We start from the raw sequence: 17923 nt of genomic DNA, 5'->3' as shown, positions 1-17923 counted from the left end.
AATCGCTGTGCTGGTCAGAGTGAAGTTGGCGGGGGGGGGGCAGAAGCCCGCCAACGAAATCGATTGAATCCCTGAGGCGGCCATGTTTGTACGGGATAACTAGCAACGACGTCAATGTTTAATAGGCGACGGTTCCGGTTACGACTCTTGATGGTATAATATTCATCTGAGAAAGCCACACTGATAAGGAAAACGAGTATTTTATTGAGATACACCAATTGGGGTTTGGCTGTAGTGACGTCACCGGATCGACACGCTCGGTCACGTGACGGGTTGTAGGCGGCGGCTTCCCTTACTCAAGATGGCCGCCGTTAACTTGCGCTCCTATATTGTTTTTTTCTAAATATTAAACTGTTCTAGAAGTCACAGTATAATATTATGTGGTTTTATTGAAATGGGGAACCATTTGAAGTTTCTTGATAAAAATTCGCTGAAAGTTATTATAAATTTTACAACAGCGCTTTGGATTGGTTCCCCGCCAGCAATTGACACCGCGCCCCCATTGGAGGATTTGAAAAGAGCAGTTGGCCAATGGCAGGCGGCGTTACACGGCGGTGGCGGGGTGTTCGAAGCCATTGACTTCGAGTGCAGGGGCAGGTGATGGGGATCGATTATTGTAAATAACCATCGTCGTTATTAATCACAGGTAAGCGTTTACATCACATTTACATCGGGGTTGAGTCTCGAATGTACCCACGCGTCATAATGATGTCAATGCCATCCCTGAGCCAAGCTCTATCCACTGCTCGATGAAGGCCGGGGTCGGCCCTACGCGTGGAGGCTGTGTGACCATACTTCACCACGCCGGTTCACTGCGGGTTGGGGTGACACTCACTCTCTCTCTCTCTCTCGCTCTACATCTCAGAGTATTCATGTTTATTTACGCTCGCAGGAATGCGATGAGCTATAAAGCTCCCTATGTTCACAGACGTCTCTTCCGAGAAGTCTGCCCAACGTGGGAGAATAGGCCCAAAAATATAGAATCCAGCAGTGGAGTGAGCAAAGCAGTTGCAGGGGCTGCACCTTCACCCCTCACCCTGCGAACCCGGCCTCGGTTTCCCGCTCACGGCCACCGACGACACCACCGTGATAGCGATTCTCAAATCGGTTCTGGGCCTCCCCTAGGTCGACTCGGCCTCAAATGAGTACCTTGTGCTGTGTGTAGTAAAGCATCGACACTGGGGAGACAAAGGCGGCCGGGCGTGGTTGCTGCCAACCCCCCAACCCCCTCGTGCGCAGTTCCGGCCTTCCATATGTTGTGCTAACTCGCTCACGGCACCTGCCCCCCCCCCCCCAGCCAGCTGTGGTTGAAGGCTTCTTCACGTGGTGGGGATCTTTGTCTCTTGAGTCGGTGTTGTCGAGGGGGACAGGAGAAGGCGGAGAGCGATGAGACGACATGGTGCTGCGTGCCATCGAGATTCTGCTCGACTACTTCGGTGAAGACGCTGACGAGGTGAGAACGATCTTCACCGCCGAGATTGAGCGGTTTCACCCTTTTAGTTTGTATCCCGGGGATAATCCGATGAACCGTGAAGCGCTTTGTTGCACAGATGTGGTCCAGTAGGGGCGAGTGAGAAAGTTGCAACAACAAACGGCGCAAAGTATTGGAAAGGTAAGCAAATCACCAACAATAAATCCGGAAAATATTTAAAGTTTACAAGTTAAAGTTGCATAAGTGCACCAATTTCCAAGCTTTGGCAAGGCATCAAAACTAACAAGAACACTTTACAACCCACATACTGCGGACTTTGGAACGCTGCCTCACAAGCTATGAGAGATTCCGCTTCAATTGCGATTTCAAACATTCCTACTGGAGAAGGCGCTTAGTGTTATTTTCAGGCCCTTTCTTGATAGGTTTTCGTGCTTATTTCTTATGCATATTGTGTACAGCGTTCTGCGATCCATTGATGAAGATCACTAACGTATCAGTCCAGTGTTTCATAATTTATTACGTCAAATAACCAAACGCGTTCATCAACAGTAACACCGCTGTGTGTATGCGTGTTGAACTTCTTTCGCACCGTACGTAGCCAACCGCGCTAATCACAGGCGCGGGTCTTTAAAAGGAAATATTTAATAGGCGACGTTTGAGGCAATGGATTCCGAGCGAGGTGTACTTCATGCACACACACCGTGTTGGGAGCACACAACATCATCATCACACACCCGCTCGCTCGCTAGTCTCTTCACTGGCTACCAGTAAAGTATTGAGTGCACTATAAGGTCCTGCTGCTGCTTGCTGCTGACCTGCAAGGCTCCGAGTGGGTTAGCCCCGCAGTGTTCGCAGGAACTGGTTCGTGTGTGACTCTCCATACGAGGTCGCTGACATCTTCGGATTGCCTTCATCTAAGGACTCCGAAGGTCAGGGCCTTGTTCCTGTGGTGGTCGAGCTTGTGCCAGCGCAGCTGCCAGACTGTGGAAGAACGCGTTTTGTGCTTTTGGTAGCGCAGCTCCCAAAGTCGTGAGAGCTCTTTGAGTCCATCCAGAAAACTCGCCGCTTTAAATTGGCCTTCACCCCCTAGTTGTGGCCGTCTACCCTGCAGGTTCTGTTTGTTTCCAGCATTCCATACACAGGGATGCATTTGGATCTACTGATAAAATCCCCCTTTACAAGTGTAAATGATTATTATTAATGGGCTCTCGCTTGGGTTTGAGTAAAGGATGGACACCCTCTAGCTTTATAAGTCTTGTGCTTCGCATATACCTTGAATCGACGCTCCCGATAGCGGCGGTACGAAAGCTGATTTTTTTACGGGAACGCGACTCTTCCCCTCTCGTTGCCAGCAGTGCAGCGTGGGTGTCGTCACCAGCGGGGGAAGCTCGCGGAGTCTCATCCGAAGAATCGGCTCCAAGATCCAGGATGCTCCGTTCCTTTCCTTTGTGAGAACTGCACAGAGCAAGGCCACAACGCACGTCGCTCACTCGGCAAGCGTCGGACACCAGAAGGTGTTCTCGAAATGACAGGCGTGGATATTCTGCATCTTGCACATAGCAAGTTTTAAAACATATACAGGCACTGCTTGACGCACGCGATGTCAAGCACAAGAAATAATGGTAAAGGAGGGGGTTAGGGGATTTTACTCAACACTCGCAGACATAATCGCCTATATTATCCTCGCCTCTATCAATACAATACATGTACACACAATATAATACTTTAAAATAAACTCGAATATACTTCCTATAAAATTCAAATAAAGAAATACAGTGGATGGAGACGCGTAAAACCTGACAGCGTACGATCACAACGAGAGACACGAGACAAAGGGAAGAGCGCCGTAGTGCACGCGGCGAGACGCTGCACGGTATAGCGCACTAAGTTACTGTACCACACTAGCTGCTGGCAATGCCATTGGGTCGCGGTGCCAGGCTAGGAGGTGGCGTATGTCGCGTTGCGGGTGACGTTATTTAAAAAATTGTCTCGTGTACGTCAGTAAAAAGCCTAAATACAAAGGGCGCAGCGTTATTACAAAATGGCATACCACAAAATCACGTAAAACGAGGAATGCCTGTGTGTATATAATGGGGTTAATGCCACCCCTGAATCAACCTGGTATTTCAGGAACAACCTTTTTGTGCATAGTAGTTGGTAGTCACTCATCCAAACACTTTCCAGGCTCAACCTGCATGGCTTGTGAGACCTGACACATTGCATGTAGAGGCGCACGTAGAGCCGCAAAAACCAGGCTCGGTAGAACATTACTTGGCACCCGACTGCGATGAGCGCGCGTGAAACGTGGGCAATCAATGCAGCAGACAGGAGGAAGATGTCTACGTTTGAACTGCGGTGCTACAGAAGACTTAATCGCGTGTGTGTGTGGGGAGCGGTAGTGCGGCAGTTAGCATACTGCGCTACGAACCTGACGACCCGGGTTCAACGTCCGCTCATGGCCAACACCGGTGATGATTATCTGAACCGGTTCTGGGCCTCCCCTAGCTCGACTCGGCCTCAAATGAGTACCTGGTGCGGCGTGTGAAAGCATTGCCACGAGGGAGACAAAGGTGGCCAGGGCATGCTGCTGGCCACCCGGCCTTCATAGGTGCTCACTAACAGCACTTGATCCAACAGTCTGTTGAGGCTATACGGGGGATCTTTGTCTAAGTGTGTGTGTGTGCGTCACTGTGGCAGGTGTTCAGCGTTTTGCAGGGGAGGCCGTATGGGAGGAGACGGAGCGTGGTGCGCTGGATCGCATCGCACTTGCCCATCCCACGCTGGCTCTCCCCACACCTGCAGGCGAGTTCTTTTGCCCGGCGGGGTTGAAGCAGTTTCCAACTTGTTGTTGCTGTTTGTATTATTTAATTATTCTGCTAGTTTACCCAGGAGAGTTGTGACTTTGTCAGAAGAAGTACTGCCATGTTGTCACAGGAGGGGGGGGGGGGTTATGATTGCAGGTAATATTACAATTTGGACCACTACACAATGACCTACTCTCGCGATCTTTAGCTCCGCTGCGAATCAGACTGCACGTGGCATTTTTTTCGGTTAATACCACACCGCGGTAATAACCAGGGCGGCCGCTGGATTCGAACCGTTAAACTTCTGCAACAAGCGCCGAACTCGCTTCCGGTAGTCCACATCCTCTGCCCCAAACTGACGTTGAAAGCGTTTCTGCATTCCGTGTGTAACGGGAGGGTGAGCGGCACGCCGCCTCTCGTGAAGTTACTGCAGTGTGAACAAAACGGTTGCGAACGTCGTGTGGCCATTACGAGCCTGCCCCATGGAAAACCGGCCACATTGATCACAGCGATTTTGGATAGACACAAAACGATAAAAAAAGGCAAATATCCCCCATGTCGCCTTAACAGACGGTAGGAGCAAGTGCTGTTTGCGAGCACCACGAGGGGGTGGGTGGTCAACACCACGCCCGGCCACTTTTGTCTCCGCAGTGGTGATGTTCACACACCACACCAGGTACTCGTTTGAGGCTGAGTCGACTTAGGGGAGGTCTCGGGTCATATCACAGGTTTGGCTGTGAGCGAGAATCGAACTCGGGTCACCACTTTTGTAGCACAGCACGCTAACCGCTACACTACCGCTGGATAGACGCATATGCACACACACACACACAATCTCTTAAACACAACACGCTCGCCCACAAAGATCCCCCAAGTTAGCCTCCGCAGACTGTTGGGGCAAGTGCTGTTGGCGAGCAACTATGGAGGCGGGAACTTCGCAGAGTAAACCTAGAGAAGGGAGGTCCGAGACCGATTTAGATCATCACCGCTGATGGTAGCCGCGGTCGGGAATTGAACCCGGGGGGAGAACTCAAAGCTCCGTATTGCAGTGCGTTGACAACCGCACCTCCGCTCCCCACCCTGGCACCGCCCTGCGTCTGCCCTGTAGTTGCTGGCAGGAGAACATCCCGGCGCTCCGTCCTGTGAAGCCAGCCCGAGTGTGCCCAGCTTCGCCGAAGTGATATACTTCCCCATCGTGGAGGGGGTGGCCAACCGCTGCTGCAGGTGCTCACGCTGCACGTTATCCCGATACACTTTGTTTTTTTTGTCTCTATGTGTGGAGCTGTGGTTTGTATATTATTCGCCACTGATGTCAGCCGTGGCTTGATTCCCCGCTGTGTGGCGGAGGAAACGCACTTGCTGCTGCAAGCGGAAGTGTCGTGTTATGACACTGTTACACCTTGAACCGAGTCGGCGCCAGCCTCTGGGTGCCAGGCCCCTGTGCCCACAGCCACAAGGCGAGACTGTGCCAAGAGGCGCTGCCCAAGCTAATTCATCATCGTCATCAATCATCGGCAGGTCCGATTTATTGATGATCCAGCACTCGCTGATTCGCACAAGTCGGTTGCCTCCTTGTCACTCTTGTAGCGCAACTACCATGATTAATGTTTCCAGGAGCTTCATTCGGTTGATTCCTCCACCTGTGTTGGGAGGATCGTTTAGTTTCATCCACACTTGTGTGCAACCATGGCACCGCAGGTCACAACATTGCACGCACTCACCACCTCGCTTAGCCACTCACCCACTCAGCTCAGCCACTCACCCACTCACCCACCCACTCAACCACTCACCCACCCACTCAGCCACTCGCCCACCCGCTCAGCCACTCTCTCACCCACTCACTCACCAGCCCGCTCAGCCACTCGCCCACCCGCTCAGCGACTCGCCCACCCGCTCAGCCACTCTCTCACCCACCCACTCAGCCACTCGCTCACCCACCCCGCTCAACCACTCGCCCACCCCGCTCAGCCACTCGCTCAGACACTCACCCACCCCGCTCAGCCGCTCACCCATCTGCTGATTTGCCACACGGCAGGTCGCCTCACTTCTTTCTTCTTCCCTCGCACCGCTCCAGTTTGGAATTCCCTCCCATCGTCCTTTCCCCCCCCCACGCCCCTTATATAACAACCTTTCTCACTCTCAAGACACGTGTGAACTCGTACATCGCACCAGTAGGAGTGCTGTTTATTAACCCGCTGCTTGGCCCAATGAGGCTTTGGGCCCGTGTGCTCAATGAAGGCCTCGTCCATCTGTCGCCGTCTCTCGCCGTCCCGCGATGTCACGCTCCGCCCGGCTCCCACACGCCAAGCTGCTTCCGTCGCTCCCACCCCCGCTGCCACTAACCGCCCCCGTTTCATCGTCAGCCGGGCGGAACTCCGCCTCAACGCCGGCACTTCCACGCCGCGCTCCGACACGCGCGGCATGCGGGAGCTGCCGGGAAGCACGAGTCTCCGGGAGCGGAGGGACGGGACCGGCGACGGTGATGGAGGAGCAGCAGGAGGAGGAGCAGGAGGAGGAGCAGATGCCCTTGTGAAGATCGCGACGCTGGAAGCCGAGTTGGCGCGTTTGCGAGCACAAATCGCCGCCATCGTCACGGCCCAGCCCGGAGCTGGGGGGACAGATGCCACACGTAACCACCGCCTCACCCTCCCCACCCTCCCCGCCCTCCCCACCCTCCCCACCCTCCCCGCCCTCCCCACCCTCCTCGCCCGCCTCACCCTCCTCGCTGTTATGACGATAACAATGAGGATGATTACGCCGATGTTGATGCTAAAAACAATGATGACAATAACGATGACGTCTGAGACGATGATAACAACAACGACGTCGATGACAATGAACGATGTCATCTGTGCGCACTCCAACCCCGCCACCCCCTCCCTGCTCCTCCACCCCAACAGAGGTTGCACCGGGCCCCACCGCTCCTCCTCCACCCCCGCCTCTGCCCCCACCCCCGTCGGCATGCTCCGTCCTCGAGGGTGGGGCCGGCGCCCTGCAGCTGATCCGCCGGCGCCGCGAGCAGCGTCTGCGCGGAGCGGGAGGGGGAGGGGCCGACGCCACCGGCAGCGAGAGCCAGGGAGGAGCCGCGGCGAGCAAGAAGGCCGTGCCCGACATGATGGACGTGCTGAGGAACCTGGGAGCGGTGAAGCTGCGCGTGGTGGAGAGGTGAGAGACGTCTTCTTCTTCGTTTCGGTTCATCCGGGACGGCCACGCTGAGTCCGTGGGACTCTTGTTCAGGAGCGTTCTGCCGCTGTAAGATGGTTTCAGCCAATTAATGATTTGTGTTTATTATTATTATAATACGTTATAGAAAACCCACGCCTTGCACGAGGGGGCAACACTGTACAGATGGAGACGGATGGCGATTAGTCCACACTTGCCTCCTTGACGCCCCCATTACATGGGAAGGGAGTTTCACAGCAACATCTGTGCCGTGACGCACCAACCCTCGCTGACGCCTCCGCACATCGCCGGATTCCTACAGGCAGCCACGTGCAGCAGCGTAGCCACCAGCGCCCCGGCTTGGCGCTGCTGTTGGTGATGTTGGTGATGTTGGTGATGTTGGTGATGATTGTGACATCAGTGCCACACTCCCGTTGCTATCACAGCTGATGATGATGATAATGATGACAATGATGACGTTGATTCTACCTCTTGCTGACAACGCTGCTGCCGATGATTATAACTTGTGATTGCTGCTGTTTACTTGTGGTCGTGGTCAGGTGATGATAATGATGACAATGATGACGTTAATTCTACCTCTTGCTGACGACGCTGCCGCCGATGATTATAACTTGTGATTGCTGCTGTTTACTTGTGGTCGTGGTCAGGTGGTGATGATGATGACAATGATGACGTTGATTCTACCTCTTGCTGACGACGCTGCTGCCGATGATTATAACTTGTAATTGCTGCTGTTTGTTTGTGGTGGTGGTGGTGGTGGTCAGGTCCCCGGGCGGGCGTCCCGTCCACTGGCCGTTGCGCGCCTGCATCACCCCGCCGTCCGACCCGGCCGCCCTCATCGCGCAGGCCCTGCGCAGGAAGTTCGCTCGCTGCCACGCGCCGCGCAGCCCCGAACCCGGCCTCTCCCCCAGCTCGCCACACGCGTTCAGCCCCGACGTGCCCAAGGTATGCGGGGGCTGCAGCGCTGGGACTGCTTTTTCCACTGCGGAAAGCAGAGCCCGCCGATGTCGCGAGAGGTGAACGAGCGGAGACTCGCGTGGGTGACGCAGCGCGCTCGCCACGTACAGACCGACCTCGCGAGCGGTGAATGCATCGTCCATTGCTCTGATGATACCATTACAGTCATGACGACGATGCTGATGATGATCGTTATGAATAAGATGGTATCACGACAATGATGTTGCTATTGCAATCGTGATAATCTTGGTATGATCGTCATAATCTTGGCATGACCATCGCACCTCCGATTAGCACGGTTGGCTACGTACGATGCGAGAGAAGTTAAACATACATAATAACGCTGATAATGTTGGTACGAGGATGACGATGGTGCTGCTGATGATGATGACGTTATTGTCGAGAGCTTCCACGCTGACTTGCGTTTCGTTCTCCTCTCCCCCGTTAGTTTGGCCGTCACCTCCTCAGGGTGACGGGCAGGAGCCTGACCGACCCCTACTACGAAGGCATCTCCTCCTCATCGTCCACCTCCTCATCCTCGTCTCTGGGGTCACCTCTGTTCGTCCACTCTTGACCCCCGCCCATGCGGGCGCTCCAACATCACACGGCCGCCACCACCGCGTCATCGCGAGAGCGCCGTCGCCGACGGAACGGACGCGCCGCATTGCGGACTCTTCTGGTGGGCGATCAAAACTGTTCCGCGTGTTGGGCCGGAAAGTAGCGCACATGGGGGGGGGGGGGGGGGGGCGTCAAGGACACTTCCGCCCTCAACCCCCCGCAGGCGTGCGGGCGATGGCGCCTCCACGCGCGACTGTGCGGTCCCATTGTCCCCGGATTGGATTTTAGACTTTTTTCCCCAAATCGAATGCCTCGTCTCTGTGGTTTTATTTGTTTGTGACGAATGTAGCGGCCTCTGGTGGCCGCAGTGCGTGTGTGTGTGTGTGTGTGCGTGTGTGTGTGTGTGTGTGCGTGTGTGTGTGCGTGTGTGGCAAACCGATTGCGAGCGTCGACGCGCGTTTCCGGATCGCACGTCGCTCGTGACACGGTGCCCGCATCGTCACGGTGACGCGGTGCCCGCGTCGTCACGGTGACGCGGTGCCCGCGTCGTCACGGTGCCCGCGTCGTCACGGTGCCCGCGTCGTCACGGTGCCCGCGTCGTCACGGTGCCCGCGTCGTCACGGTGACACGGTGCCCGCGTCGTCACGGTGACGCTGCTCTCGGAGACGCGCTCGCTGTACTGTATATACGCGTTACCCGGTGAACACGCGGTGGGGCCCGGATGTTTGTACGGGGAAAGGTTCACTTGATCGCACGCGAGACCGGGGCCACTCGGTGACACGTGGGGAGTGGAGGGTTTACGCTTGAGACTCGTGGGTGGTTTTGTTTTGGCATTTTTTTTTTTTTAACGTGGGTTTGGGATGCTGCCTTGGCGGAATGGCCACGACATCACGGTCCGGTTCCACCCCGGTCCACCCGGCGGTAGGGATTGGGTCCGGCACGGTGAAGTCGTTGAGCAGGTTCACGCGTGGTGGGGTAAATTGTGGGTACTGCCACCTCTTGTGTCTGTCCAGTGTGGAAGAGAAGACCAAGAGATACCGTCTAGGAGGTGGAGGGGAGGGGGGGGTGTCAGCACCCTTCACTGGAGACCTGCAATTGCGGCGCTGCGCTTTTTATCTTTTTTTAATTTGGGGCACGGTTTCACATTCTCCACGTCGGCCTTGTCGCCAATCGTCGTTCGGGGTCTCCGTCCACCGCTCTGCCCGGCACGCACAAAGGCGAGCGGTGGGTGACGCGAGCGGGACGGGTGACTGCTCCACAGCCGAGGTGCTTGCGAGTCGGCGCCGCTGCGTGGGCCTCCCCGCGCGAGCTTGCGGGTCGGCGCCGACGTCCGACGGTTCGCTCCCCGTGCCGCCGGGAGCTTCTTCAGGAACCGAGCACTGAACGGGAACTCAATTCGGTCGCCGAAAGAGCTCCCGGCGGGCACACGGAACGAAACGGCGGACGCCGGCGCCTCGCAAAGACAACGACGACGCGTCGCGAGCGACACGACCCGCAAACACCCACGGGAAAGGCGGGGAGAGACTCGGAGGCAATTCGCGATTATCCTGGGCAACGGGAGGCAGCGGTGGGCCCAAGTTAAAACAAAAACCCGGATAAATCCGGAAATGCTCGTGTGGATTCGGCTCCTCCTCGGCTCCAGCTGTCGTTCAGCCGCGTGGAGCGGGGGTGGCGACGTGGAACGCTCCGCGTGTCTCCGTTGTTCCTGAGAGTGAGTGGTTTCACCTGCCGACGAGTGAGGAGCAGCAGGCTCACGAGTATAACAAAGTGCTCCACACCCCCCCCCCCCCCATCCTCCTGGCAGACTTAACAGACTTAATTCTCCTCGTGCCGCACAGCGACGGCTGCCGCTGGGGGTGCCCTTTAAAACTATTGCGAGGCGCAAGCCGCTCATGTCGCGCGCAGAGCGCTTCCGGAAAGACTTCCCGTCTTCCAACGGCGACGGCGCCGACGAGGAGGAGGAGGTGGTGGCGGGGGGGGGTGGCTCTCGCGAACCAATTCACCCGGTGAGCGGCGTGCCAGATGTTTGACTTTCCCTCCCCCTGCGAGCACGGTTATTAGTCCTCCGCGCGGACGGTCTGCGCCGTGGGTAATCGAACGGCAGAGGAGTGGTAGGAGAAAGCTCACGGTATGTGGGTCGGCAAGCAGGACGCGGAGCTTCGTATCGACGAAGCGATAAATGTTTGCAAGAGTCTTGTCTATGCACGTCTGCCCTGGCGGGCAACAATATGGGCCACGCCAGCTCGGGCCGATGTGGCGGCGCTGTACGCTGGAACCTCGCGGGTGCAGGACTGCCGCGGAGGTGTTAGCCCCTGTTGAACTGTGCCCCTCTCTCCTCGCTGTGGTTTCGGGTCGCGCCGATCGCTACGCGTTGTTGTCCGACGGTTTGCTCCACGTGCCGAGAGTCTTCTTCAGGAGCCGAAGAAGCTCCCGGCGCATGGTTCCGGACGTCCGTGCCGAACAGCAACAACAACAACACGTAGTGGTGGTGGTGGTGGTGGTGGTAGCGGCAACACAACACGAAACGTTTGTCGTTTTTAACTTTTCCGTAGGAGGCACGAACTCGGTTGTTATTTATTGGACGGACGTGAGCGGCGTGGTTACAACGAGGAGCAGGGGGGAGCTCATGGAGACGTCCTGGGCCGGACTTCCTTCTGCTGCCACTCGGCCGTTCTGTTCTGTGGGCGATCAGAACCGTTCCTGTTGTTGGGCCGCAAAGTAGCGCACATGGGGGGGTCAGTACCTTTCTGCCAGCGATTCACTTTGAACCTCGCGTGTCTCTCCAACAAGGGATGCTGAGACTACAAACGATGACGGGGAGGGAGGGGGGGGTGTTTCCTGGACAATTTAAAAGACTCGAAAACCCACGACGTCTCATTTTCGAGAAAGGAGCAGGCCTTCGCTGAGAGAAGGCCTTCGCTGAGAGCAGGCCTTCGCTGAGAGCAGGCGGGTCACGTGGATGAACTCGCACAGCTATTAAGCTTGTCACGTGGGCGCCCGTGGCGGAGATGCGATGGTAACTGCTGTCTGAAGGGGGTTCGGAAATTGTCGCAACGAAGCGAGCACGTTTTGGCGTGCATGTACGCGTGGATTAAACGGGAGTTGTTTGCAATGGTTCTGTTCAAATGCCGGCCCGCCTCGCTCTGTGGGAGCTGGTTCTCAAACTCGATTCTACGAATGTCCCGGCTACAAATGCCGCAAAGCACAGATCACGCGTCAACGCGGCGTTCGGCATCCACATCATGTTTCGTGTTGCATCTTGGCGCTGCTGTTCCCTGCGGATATTCAACATTTCTCCTGCACGCTCTCCACGCCGCAGCCTGCTCCACCCCCCCTCCCCCCATGAATTCTTCCCCTTTGCCACCCAGGTGGGGTTTGTCATGCGGCCCATTTTATCTGCACGTTTCAGTTTGGTTTTTAACTTTGATCATAGCTACTGCTTTTAAAAGTAATTTTATTAAACAAAACCCCAATGAACTTGAGAATGTCGCGTGCATCCTGTACGAGTGCTCGGTCACGCGGGGCTTGTATTGAATTGCTCAGCGCGTCACGTGGGAAGTGTGTGGCAATCATCGGGCGCTTGCGGCGTGCAACGATCTAATTTGCAAGGGGCAGTAGATTGCTGAACGCGGAAAGACGGAGCGTGGTCGGGGTGTCGCGAGGCCTGGGATATGTTGGGATGCCTAGCGCTGTTCTATTCCCCATCAGCACCATCATCGGCCTGGTCTCAAGAACGGTACCAAAGTTACTCGCGCAACCACGCACGTGCCGTCCCGACCAATCGCCCCCATCCATGATCTCCAAAACACGTTCCTTCGGAGTGGGCAGGTAGGAACTTGGTTGGACAGCGCATTCGTGCACGACAGACAGACAAATAATCCCTGGTGGGCAGTGTGGAAGCTGTTCCTACCTGTATAAGTGTAGTGTATCGTGTCGTGTGTAGGTTAAACGTTGAGTTTTATAAGGGCACCACGGGGTGACCAGCCCCACCCCACCCGTCCCACCCAGCCCCGCCCCACCCTCCCCTCTCCACCCAGCCCCACCCCTCCCACCCCCAACTGAATCACCTTAAGGCTGGGAATGTTGAAAGAAACACGAGGCAAAAAGATCCGCTTTTTTCTTTTCAAGGGTTCCATTTTATGAATGGAGCCACCCTCCCCCAGTTCCATTTTTGTGAATGAAACATCGCCCGTCTCCTCATTGGCCCGAGTGGCGGCGGTGCCCCACCACTAACCCCCCCCACCAATCCCAACCCACCGCTCCCATTGGTCGGCGCCCCCGAGCCAATGGGAGGGCTCTGGTGGGGCGGGGCCATGCACGACAGACAGACAAATAATCCCTGGTGGGCAGTGTGGAACTTGTTCCTACCTGTGTTATCTAATGGACGTCACCACGTGGCTGGGGGGTGCGTCTTGGGCCCCACGCAGCTCACGAGTACAGCAGAGCGCCTCTCCACAGCGGCATTCCTCCGTCTCCACCTCGTCCTCTTTACCCCCCAGAGCCTTGCCGTGAGTCCACGCCTCCCCTGCCCTCATCCCCCCCCACCCCCTCTCCTCCACCTCGTTCCCCGAGTCCCGGGTGGTGACGCACGCGGCCGCTCGTGCCGAGACGAGGCAGGGAGGGGGGCTGTGGGAGCTTCATCCAGCAGTGGATATAGCGGGTATTGTATTCTGCTTCGCCACCAGCTGCACACGACGCGAACATTCTTAACGGGCGCTTTGCAAACGGTGAACGCACACTACCAACACGACCACCACCAACACCACCACTACCCCCACCAACACCACCACCATCACTACCACCAACACCACCACTACCAACACGACCACCACCAACACCACCACTACCCCCACCAACACGACCACCAACACTACCACCACCAACACCACCACTACCTCCATCACCACCACCAACACTACCACCACCAACACGACCACCACCAACACGACTACCACCAACACCACCACTACCCCCACCAACACTACCACTACCAACACCACCACTACCACCTTCTGCTGTAGCTGATGAATACCCACGGCTCTGGCAAGTGAGCTCGAGTCGACGGGAGAGGTTCACTCACGTTTATTGACTTTGCTCTAAAAACGCTACAAATTGGGAGTACACAAAAAACAAATCTCAAAGATTGTTTTGTAATTAAATGCTACAAAAAAGAAACAAATGTCGTGATTTTACACATCATCATCATCGTCAAACGCTCACGTGTACAGAGAAAATAACACAAGTTCCGAGATGGGGGGAGGGGGGGAAGAGGTGGTGGGGGGGGTAGGGGATGAGTGGGGGGGAGAGGCATTCTTGGTACGTTTTTAACCAAATGAAAACTCCGACGCAAGCTAAATGTGTGCATGGGTCCGTCACACGAATTCAGACCGCAAGAACATCGAAGCTTTAGAACTCCAACCCAGTAACCCCTCCCCCGATCCCACCAATAACCAGGGTTGCCACGATAAGACGATACGCGCCGAGCATCGATTCCTCGTTACGTTGTCATGGAACGCGACGACGAATTGGCGAGTTGTGGTTTCCAGTTGGAAGAGAAATTGCTGCTGTCAAAGAGTTCTCCAGCGCCGCTCCGCTACACGCCACACAACCCCGCCGTGCACCATAACCCCCTCACCCCGCCCCCTCTCGCCCCGCCACCCACCAATCACCGAGACCCTCCATTGTCTACAATCTGTGACGCGTCTGGCTACGTAAGTCGCACGCGGAACGAGACGATGGAGCGAGCGAGCGAGCGCGGCTGCAGCGGTGGCAAAATCGTCGGCGTTTTGCTTCATGCGGGCTTCGGAACGACCAATAATGTGTTCACGAAACCACGTGCGATTATCGTGTACCGTACAATCATATCGTATCGCGGCAACCCTAATACAACAACACCCTATAGCGGCCTGTTAACAACTGTAGTTGCTAAGGAACAGTGTTTAAATTGAGTTATTCTTTTTTTCAAGTCGCCTCTTTAGTGCCCGTGTAAGAAAGCACCATTTTCTCCAAAACTGTTTTTTTTTAAATATAAATGAAGGTTCATACAACATTTACTGCAAAAAAGTGTCGTGTGATAGAATAGCACCACCGTGGACTCGTGTGCTGCTGGCTGCTGCCAAAGTGTCCCTGCACAGGCGGGCGCACTGAGTGTGCATGTATGTACGCGGTGTGTGGTGCGGGCGGAGGAGCCGTCACCGGTGTACGGCGAAGCTGGGGCGACTGCCCCGGGCCCCGCGCTTTGGGGGAGCCCCCGCGCTTTGACGTCACGGTGTCAGATGTAATACTTTCGGTTTAGTTTGTAATCGTCGGGGGAAGCCACAGGGTAGGGGGTTGCCCCAAGCACCGCAACCCCCCCCCCCCCATGGGCGACCCTGCGTGTCTATGTGACTGGGGAACGGTGGCGCAGTCGTTGGCGCACTGCACTACGCACTCTGCTACGACTCGGGGTCACGCTTGCAAATGAGACTTCTCTGTCGTGGTCTCTCGCCTGGTTAAACAAAATCAGCTCGGACTTACACCCCGAGTTCGATTCCCGGCCACGCTTGGCATCAATAGTGACAGATCTCTAAACTGGTCCTGGGCCCTCCCCTAGGTCGACTCAGCCGTAAATGAGCACCTGGTGCGGTGTGTAAACATCCGCAACACGAGCGACAAAGCGGCCGGTCGTGGTCCTGACCAATACGACACCACCCCCTCGAGTTCCGTGGCGGTTCGAGTTGTCAGACTGATCGCCGGGATCATAGCGCAGCGTGCTCACCACTGCACCACCGCTCCACGGCCTATAACAACAGCGCCCCCGTTTAACCGCGATCAAAAACGACGTTTTGTCAGCTGATGATAAATTTAGACCAACTGCGTTTTACCAGCTACAACCCTGCCGATGGGCTTCAGGGAGGACACACCCCAGTCTTGGTTTTGTCTGCTTGAATAGATGCCGCTGAAAAGAGATACAGTATTTCCAAAGGCAGGTAGGCCGATTAGCCTACAATGATAACCTCTCTGTAGGTAAATCACATTTAGCTACACGACTGCGAAGCAACCAAGCACCGCGGAGTGTGTGAGCACGAATCTTGTAATGCGCACGATTTTCATATCGATCTCGACAGCGATCGCAGGCTTGAGCCTGGACGGCGCATTGGATCAGCGACCACTAACAAGTGTGACCACCTTCACCTGCCCCCCGCACTGATTAGCGTGGTGAAGTATGGTCACAAAATATCCCACACTCCCCCCCCCCCCCGAAACGCGTGGCTCATGCCAAGTGTGACGAACGGTGCCCCGAGGGAGTGGGGCAGGCATACTCATCCAGCAGTGGATGATTTACGCAGGGCTGTGCGCGTGTGCTGCGTGTGGATGTGCGTACATGCGCGCTTGTCACGCGGCAGGCTAGAAGCGTGTACAGTATTAGTCATGGTGGCACACGTGGTGTGCGTGTCGGTCTTGACTCACTTCCCGCAACCCTCAATACAATTCACAAACATTATTTTCACCATAAACAAAACTAAAGAAAAGGATATGATACTAATAGACGATAAACACACCTCCATTATGGCTGGGTGCAACGCTTGGAATATCGGTAAAGGCGAGGGGTTAATTTCTCATGGGACATTTTCCCGGGGGGGGGGGGGGGGGGGAATCAGCCCCGGGGCAACTCCGGGTGAAATTAAGCCCTGCGTAAAAGCAACACTTTTACACATCCTATCAACCAGGTTTTGATTTTTTTTTTTACCCACAGAAGCACACGGTCTCATCCAAGGGCCACTCCTCTGCATGTTGGCGGATTTGACTCTTCCCACCTGGCGTAAGTGATTATAAAACGAAGAGGCGGACATTGCCGCTGTCGGAAAGGGACAAACCCGCCCATGTGTGACACGGGTGGCCGCGCCTTCTCGAAGCAACCCTTTACACGCGGCGCGCAAGCCGCAACAACTTGAACCAACACGACAGAGCACACGCACGACACCACCACCATCACCACGGTAGAGGTGTCACGACAAACCACGTGCTCACTCTCTCGCGGGAAAGGTTAAAACGCGGTTCACTTGCACCAACAAGCGTGAACCACGTGGCTTGCTTGAGCCACGCGCGAACCACGTGGCTTGCTGCACGTGACTTACTCGAACCACGTGCCGAGTTCCACGCTGAGGGGAGGGGGGGCGGGCGGGAGACGTCAGAGCACCAGAGAAATTCCATCCCCCCCAAAGAGAAATCACCTATCGAACCACGAGCCCTCGCCAACCAAGCATGGAACCGTTGGGCCAACAACTGTTGCGGCAACTTTGGAACCAAAGGTAACGACGAAATGGCCAGCAACATTGCATGTTGACTTGGTCGCCCTAGCAACATACAAGACAACCAGCCACTAGTGTACTATCATGCCCCCCGCTTTATAAGATCCCACCCCCGTGCCTGTGTGAGACCAGATCCATCGAACTGGGACCGGGCACAAGTGTAGGGGAGCGTCTTGCTATCCGGAGTCCAACTAACCCGCCCCCAACTCAACTCTACCCACCCCAATCCCCACCTGCACCCAGCCCCCTCCGACCCCACCTCCTACCTGTCCACTTGTGTCTGTGAGTAGCACCTGGGGGGAGACGGGGGGGGTCATCTCTGCTGTTGGCTTCGTGGTGCGGGAGAGCGAGCGGGAGCGAGAGACGCAGCCGAATGATCGGCGTGTCAACGTGTTTCGGGAGACAGTATTTTGCGGTGTCAATGAACATGCTACAAAATGAACATGCTACAAAAATACTCCAGGGTAATTTTACGTGTAAACAATCCTGGTTTTCCCTACAACCACCTCCGAACCTACCCATCACAGCAATGTGTGCAGGCTTGCTACTGCTGCTGCTGCTATTGCTCCTGTTCAAGGTTCAGATCCGGAAGAAGCTCCTGGCACTCGGAGCGAAACGTCGGACGTGGGTTCGCTAAAGCAACACGTGGAGAGAGGTGTAAGCCAGGTGACACGTCGGAGAGGGCTCAACTGTGGTGT

General features: G+C 55.8%; 1 protein-coding gene across 4 annotated transcripts; it reads left to right on the top strand.

The window, feature by feature from the left end:
- Window positions 1–81: 81 nt before the first annotated feature.
- Window positions 82–12392, top strand: LOC133349134 (mitochondrial fission regulator 1-like). Of its 4 annotated transcripts, none has more exons than XM_061562355.1 (9): window positions 82–646; window positions 1349–1453; window positions 2788–2880; window positions 4130–4234; window positions 5345–5460; window positions 6600–6865; window positions 7137–7401; window positions 8184–8364; window positions 8825–12392. In XM_061562355.1, the coding sequence occupies exons 2-9, from the start codon at window positions 1397–1399 to the stop codon at window positions 8948–8950; spliced, it is 1209 nt and encodes a 402-aa protein (XP_061418339.1). In that variant the 5' UTR covers window positions 82–646; window positions 1349–1396; the 3' UTR covers window positions 8951–12392. The 4 variants fall into 4 exon arrangements, with proteins under 4 accessions (XP_061418339.1, XP_061418337.1, XP_061418338.1 ...); XM_061562353.1 differs by having other exon boundaries at window positions 2785–2880; XM_061562354.1 differs by having other exon boundaries at window positions 1298–1453.
- Window positions 12393–17923: the final 5531 nt, after the last annotated feature.

This window comes from Lethenteron reissneri, chromosome 29 (genome assembly GCF_015708825.2).
Source record: "Lethenteron reissneri isolate LAM-NWPU_2019-01 chromosome 29, ASM1570882v1, whole genome shotgun sequence".
Classification (NCBI taxonomy): Eukaryota; Metazoa; Chordata; class Hyperoartia; order Petromyzontiformes; family Petromyzontidae; genus Lethenteron; species Lethenteron reissneri.
This window is presented reverse-complemented; position numbering and strand designations above follow the sequence as displayed.